The sequence below is a fragment of the Otolemur garnettii genome, unplaced genomic scaffold (genome assembly GCF_000181295.1).
Source record: "Otolemur garnettii isolate 467f Iridium unplaced genomic scaffold, OtoGar3 scaffold00233, whole genome shotgun sequence".
Classification (NCBI taxonomy): Eukaryota; Metazoa; Chordata; class Mammalia; order Primates; family Galagidae; genus Otolemur; species Otolemur garnettii.
In genome coordinates this window covers 353,082-360,138 of record NW_003852628.1, presented here as the reverse complement: position 1 = coordinate 360,138, position 7,057 = coordinate 353,082, and the positions used below count along the sequence as shown (strand labels likewise).

The window sequence follows — 7,057 nt, the reverse complement described above, 5'->3', positions numbered from 1 at the left end:
ATATGGGGCCAGCGCCCTACCCTTTTGAGCCACAGGCGCCACCCCTAGATATCTAAATTCTTGAGAGTATTTTGTGGATCTATGGAGAACAAACCTAGTTTTTGACTTCTGTGGGTCAGGTCTGACAGAGAAAAAGGAACATGAACCCTGACAATGCCTTCCGTTCCACAAGCTCTTGGAGGGGGAATAGAGGTTGTGGTGGTCTGGAAATGGAAGGCCTAAAGATGTGGCCAGATCTAGAATGAGGGGGAGAAATTGGGTCCACCATGTTTCCCTCCCTGTCATCCAGGAAAGCCATCTTTCCTTTTCCACCCACCCAGGGAAGCCATCTTTTTTGTCCATGTGCTGCTGAAGGAGGGTGAGAGTGGTGGAGAAATGGGGGGTGGTGTGGAATTCTGCAGGAAGGGAGTATGTTGACAGTGGGGGAGTGTGGAGGAACAGAAGGGGGAGGGTTGTCTGCAGGTCAAAAGAAGACAATGGAGATTCAGAGGGCTCAGGGAAGGGTAGTTTGGCCTGCCAAAGGATAATTTGGGAAGGTTCACAAGATGAGCACAAAGAAGGAATGTTTTAGAAGAGGAGGAAGGCCTGGATATAGGGAATCTCTGACCATTTGCCTAATTTCTAATAGTAATTGTTGAGATCAGTGAGCATTGAAAGGTCAAAGGTGCCATATTTAGGCCGATGTAAGCCATTGTCTAGTTTGTACATAGGCCAAGTAGTATTACAGAAAAAGATAAAGCGTTTAGGTTTAAGGTTAGGGTAGAGCTGTAGAGGCTTGAGGTGAGTTAAAAAGCAGCTTAAAGGTGAAGAAGGGGGAATACGAGACTGAGCAGTTTCCACACCAGAAACTGGAGGTTAAAAATATAAATAAATGAGGTTAAAGAGAGGATGCAAAGAGAACTTGTGAGGAGGAGGCGGAGGGAGGCAGAGGCTGGGATTAGGAAGATTACCAGCCTCTGCATGTGACCTTTAGCCAGCTGGAAGAATGGCCCAAGCCCACGGAGAAGGTGGCCCCACACACCATGCACTGGATGGGCAAGTCTGACTCACCGGGGTTAGTCCGTGAACAGTACTGGATTTAGGAGGCACAGATCACCAGAATTTTTCAGCCCTGAGTGAGAAAAGGAAAGAAAATTTTTAAAAAGTTCAAAGAGGGGCTATATGTGACTGCTTAAGAGGCCCAAAGATGGAGAGGGAGGGGAAAAGGAGTTGGAGTGGAGAAAAGGAAAGAAAAGCTTAAAAAGTCTAGAAAGGGGCTCTGGACAAATGCTCACCTCACCCTTAAATTGATGAATTTTTGGTGGGGGACATTGGAACAAGAGTCCGTCTAGTTGGGTCTTACAGGGTATATCTCGGCCCCCTGAGGAGGCTTCTCCTAGGTTCTTGGCACCAAAAATGGGAGGTCAAGGACCAAATATAAAAGATTATTCTGAGACATGCACTAAAAGAAATCAGAGTCCAGTTTCTGTGTGGGCAATGTGGCCTTTATTTCCACCCAGGTGGGAGCGAGCTGAGCCCCAACACTGCCTTTGTTTCCAACAGGGAGTGAGTGAGCTGAGCCCAAGAAAGGAGTCAGCACATGGGTTAAGGTGGATGGGAATTTAAAGAATCAGAGGGATAGGGATTGGCACATTCACTCTTTCCTGGGTAAGAAAGACATTCATGCATTCATTTCTTCCTGGGTGGGTTGGTTCTATTTGGGCAGGTCCCTACATTGACTCTATCAGCTGAGGCAAGAGGATCTCTTGCACCCAAGAGTTTGTGGTTGCCATGAGCTGTGATGGCCCAGCACTCTACCCAGGGCAAGAGAGTGAAACTCTGTCTCAAAAATAAATAAATACTTCTCGGGGGCAGTGTCAGAGTCCTGCCCCAAGAGCAGTGTCCACGGAGACCTGTGGAAACTGGCAGTGATCAACTGAACAAATATGGAGTTAGAGGCGATGGTAAAGAAAGACAAGAGACATACAGGAGAATTAAAGTGGGAACTCAGGGGTCCATGTGGCGTGATGTTTCTTGTGAGTGGTCGGTGACACAAGGTGTAGACCTGCAATTGAAATTGTATAAAATAAAGGGGGCTACCACTCTTATAGCAAATAGCAAAATTCCTTATTTCTTCCCAGCTTATATAGCCGATGCTGCACGTACCCGCTGCTAATTAATATTCATACCATTACCCCACTAACATATTGTAAAAAACAGACTAACTTCTCAAGTGAGACACAGTCTTCTAAGTTATCTAGTATACTTAAAACAGTAGCCATGAAAAAGCAGACTGTCAATTCTCTAGCCCACTTCTTGATAGATATGGACACTGCTGAGGGGAGAAAGGCTGATTGTTTGCCTGCTTTTTGCAGCCTCAGGCCATCTGGAGGCAGTAACTTAATCTTGCAAAACCACAATTCAGAGGTCCTTGAGACATACCAGTGACACGCCTACACGCCCCAGCCTCTTGGCCTGAGCACAGGAATTTTACCTCCTTTGTGCTAGGCCAAATGGAGTTCTGCCTCAGTTTCTCCTGAATTGTGCCAGGCAAGATTTGTACATGCTCGCTTTCAGAAACGGCAGAGGCAAAGACATATAGGCTTTTCACCTATAGGTCCATTGCCCATAGTGGGATTCCAGCAATGGCCCGGAGTGTTTGTTCCACTCTGATTTTATTGAAGTCTATTTGCCCAGAGGGTAAGATGAGGGAGGGAACGAAGATGTGAGCAGTTTTTCGGATTGATCATATCAGTTTCTATTGTTATATCAGATTGATCATATCAGCTTCTATGTTATAATATTTAACCTTAAGGGTGGCCTTCAGTAATCTGAAATCTAAGCCTTGGATTGGGAAAGCCTTCTGCTTGAGGTCACACACACAGATTTCTAGGGAGGTGTTAAACTCCGCTAGTTTTCTGTGGAGTAAAATGCCACCAGCATTAATCTCCTCTGAGTTATTGGTGGGAGGGAGGCATTTTCCTCTCATCACCACCACGGAGGATTTTCCTCTGCTATAAGGGATATAAGCTCTTCTGCCCCTATCTCGGAGCTCCAGCTTCTCCCTTGGTCTCTGCCCCAGGCAAATGCAAATCTCCACAATGGGTATCTGTTTTGCCTGTTTAATGGGCAGGAAATGTCTCAGAAGATATAGGACTTACCATAGCCTCTTCTATGATCATTATTGTCCTCAGAGAGCTCACAGACCCAGCAGGGTGTTTGTAAGCTGTATCCCCAACAGCCTAGAATTTCAGAAAAGGCAGGAAGCTTGCTAGCAATGGCTAGCTGAAATGTAAACTAGCTGACTTGTCTTTGTTCCAACTCACTCAGTTTACTTTTTAGTTTTCCTCTTTTTCTAGGGTGCTTTCCTTTGCGAAGAATGGGGTCTTTGGTCCTCATTCTCCCAGCAGGGCAGGACACAACTACAAGAGAGACTCTAGTTAACAAATTCAAATATTGTGACCTGGTTGTTTTTACCCTCACATTAACCTGAAATAAAAATAAATAAATAAATTAGAGATACCCAGAGGCAGAAACATGGAGAAACCCAGAGACAGGACGACAGGAAGAGATAAAGACAGACAAAATAGGAGAGAGGGGGAAAAAGCAGAAAGAGGCACAGAAGACACAGAGACACAGAGTCACAGAGAATCATAGCAAGATAAAGACAGTGAGAAATGCAGACACAGGGAAAATCACTGTGACAGAGACACAGAGAGAGCAAAAGACACAGAAGGGGGATAAGAAAGCAAGAATGGGGCAGAAAGACCAAGAGGCAGAGAGAAAGACACACTCTGATGACCAAAAGACAAAAAAGGGGCAGAAGTACAGAGAAAGATGGGGAAACCAAGAGATAGTGGTCCACAGAGAGGGACTCTGAAAGAAGCAATGAGAGGGACGGAGACAAGAGCAGAACAGAGAGGAACAAACTCTCAGAGTCAGATGGAGAATGGCAGAGAGGAATAGAGAGACAGAGAGACAGAAATGCCCAGAAAAACTCAGGGAAAAAAGTAAACACGGCGAGAGGTAGAATGAGGGAGATGACTATCTGCTGGGAGATATTCAGACACAGATGGAAGGACAGACACTTGGCAGCCTCTTGGGGCTCAAGGCCACTAGCCCTATTGTTGTGGTCCAGGGGCAGACACAGGCCAAAGGTCACAGTGTGCCTGGACCTGACCTCCTAGCAGTGCTGTGCAGCTTCAAGGCTTAGGTGGAGCAGGCAGAAGCCTCCAATGGGTGCATGGAGTTGGCTGTTCCAGAGACCAACAGGGGCTAGCTGGAGACCCAGACAGGGGGGTAGTGTTAGGGGATACTAGGGGATACCAGGCTCAGGTAAGTCCACACCAAAAAGTTTCCCTCTCAGATGCATCACAGTGAGTGGTTAGGTGTCCAGATGCTGGGGGCAGAGGATCTCTAACAGCTACCAGGTTACCTAACCTCTCTGTGCCTCCCTTTTCTGTGCCTCATCCGTAGGAATGCTATTCCATAAAGGAATGCTTCCAGCCAGAGTCAGCAGTGGAGGACTCTGAGGAGCTCTGCCCTGCCCGCTCTCCGGACCTGTGTCTGGGTAGATGGGTGTGGAAGAGCAGATCCAGGAAGATGAGGAGTTAGAGTCATGGTGGTGAGGACCCCAGGACAGGGATGTCAGACTTGTGTGTACAGTATGTGTGCACCTATCAAGCTCATTCCTGTCCAAGTCCACCTCTTCTCACCACATCACCTCGAACCAGCCCCATCCTCTCTTTGCGTCTTTTCATCACTCTTAAGCACAGTCTGACTTAGTCAACATTTTCCAGATAGTGATTCCAAGACCCCAGAGGCTCTAGAAAGGGTCCTACGGGATTCTTATCCTTGAAAATAGTCCTGGCACTTGCATCCATTCCTTTTCTTAATCAATCAATACAATAATAAATTGTAGAGGTGAAGCCAGGAGGGGTGGCTCATGCCTGTAATCCCAGCACTTTGGGAGGCCAAGGTTCACGAGTTCAAGACCAGCCTAAGCTAGAGCGAGACCTTGTCTCTAAAATCAGCCGGACGTCCTGGCGGGCACCTGTAATCCCGACTACTTGGGAGGCTGAGGCAAGAGAATCCCTTGAGCCCAAGAGTTTGAGGTTGCTGTGAGCTCTGACGCCAAGGTACTCTAACCCGGGCAACAAAGCGAGACGGAAACAGAAAAAAAAAAAAAAATATATATATATATATATATAGTCAGCCTACCTAACACTCATTCCATAATCAGTCAATGATTATAGGCGTTCTTGCCCCTGCCCTAGCCCCCTACCCCCAATAGCGAGAGTAATGAGGAAAATGCGGAATCACGGAGCAGGAAGCGTTTGTCTCAGCTCTCCTTTGTCACAGCAACGCCGGCGATACAGTGAAGCCGTAGCCCTCCCCAGCTCTGCTTAGACCAAAGCCGCGCCAGCTCAGGCGCGCCGCGGGCAGCCCTGTGGGGGCCTTTTCTGCCGCAGGTCGCTGAGGTCCTTCCTCGTGTCTGGCTCTGTGCGCGGGAACATGGCGGCGGCCACGGTTATGGCGCCAGGCAGAGCTCTTCTGCGGGTGGGCGCTGAGTTGCTGCAGCGAGGAAGGATCCGGGAACTACTCCGGCCGCGACTTGAAGTGAGCACCCCCGGCCCGCTGCGCGACTTCAGCCTCTCTCAAAACTGGGGCACGGTCATCGTGGAGCGCTGGTGGAAGGTGCCGCTGTCTGGAAAGGGCCGAAAGCCGCGCTTGCACCGGCGACACCGCGTCTATAAGCTAGTGGAGGACACTAAACATCAGCCGAAAGAAAACCTGGACCTCATCCTTACGCAGTCTGTGGAGGAACTTGGAGTCCGGGGTGACCTGGTCTCAGTGAAGAAATCTGTGGGTCGTAATCGACTCCTTCCTCAGGGGCTCGCTGTATATGCATCCCCCGAAAACAAGAAGCTGTTTGAAGAGGAGAAATTGCTGAGACAAGAAGGAAAATTAGAAAAGATCCAGACCAAGGCAGGTGAGGCGACGGTGAAATTTCTAAGAAGTTGTCACCTCGAGGTGGGAATGAAGAACAATATCACATGGGAGCTGAACCCGGAAATAGTTGCCCGCCACTTTTTCAAGAATCTTGGTGTTGTGGTCGCCCCACATACATTAAAGTTACCAGAAGAGCCTATCACAAGGTTCGGCGAGTACTGGTGTGAGGTAACTGTAAATGGCCTTGACACTGTGAGAGTACCTATGTCTGTGGTGAACTTTGAGAAGCCCAAGACCAAAAGATACAAGTACTGGTTGGCTCAGCAAGCTGCCAAGGGCGTGGCTCCCACTACCTCCCAGACAGGCTAAACCGACTGTCCCTCCAAGGCAACAGTGCAAAATCAGAAGAGCAGTGGAACAGAAATGGACCTTGGTCTCACTCCCAACTCTTGCCAAATATGGAATTTTAGAGAACATGTAAAAACATCAGACTGAACTGCATGACATATTGAATTCTCCCTATTTGCCATCTTTAACTTTCACCACATCAGCCTTTTTGAGGTGGTCCTGCTCAAGAAGTACCAGGCTGTAGATTTGATAAGCTGGATGTCACTGGACTGAAAGAGCCCAGGTCCTGTTTAGCCTCTTCTTTCATGGGAGTTCACTGGAACAAACAGAAAAGATGCCCATTGTCTCTAGTACTTATTCTCATCTTTCAAACCAAACATTTGTATCTCAAGCAGAAATAAAAAGGTAACATTCTTTTTTTAAAAGAAATAATAATTGTACATATTCAATGTAAAACCTTTGAGAGACTCTGGGGTAGGGCTACTGCTAAGGTACATGGCGTCTCTCTGTGAATTAGAAAAGGTGCTCCTGGATGGCGCCTATAGCTCAGTGAGTAGGGTGCCAGCCCCATATACCAAGGGTGGTGGGTTCAAACCCGGCCCCAGCCAAACTGCAACAAAAAATAGCCTGGCATTGTGGCGGGCACCTGTAGTCCCAGCTTCTCCAGAGGCAGAGGCAAGAGAATTGCCTAAGCCCAAGAGGAGAGGTTGCTGTGAGCTGTGAAGCCATGGTACTCTACTGAGGGAAACAAAATGAAACTCTGTCTCTTTAAAAAAAA

At 47.8% G+C, this 7,057-nt stretch overlaps 1 protein-coding gene across 1 annotated transcript; it reads left to right on the top strand.

Annotated features, from left to right (window-relative positions):
* Window positions 1-5,477: 5,477 nt before the first annotated feature.
* On the top strand, window positions 5,478-6,708 carry LOC100952480 (39S ribosomal protein L9, mitochondrial-like). The gene has a single exon (XM_012812955.2). It carries the CDS (start codon window positions 5,494-5,496, stop codon window positions 6,298-6,300), a length of 807 nt encoding a protein of 268 aa, XP_012668409.1. The 5' UTR covers window positions 5,478-5,493; the 3' UTR covers window positions 6,301-6,708.
* The last annotated feature ends 349 nt before the right edge of the window (window positions 6,709-7,057 follow it).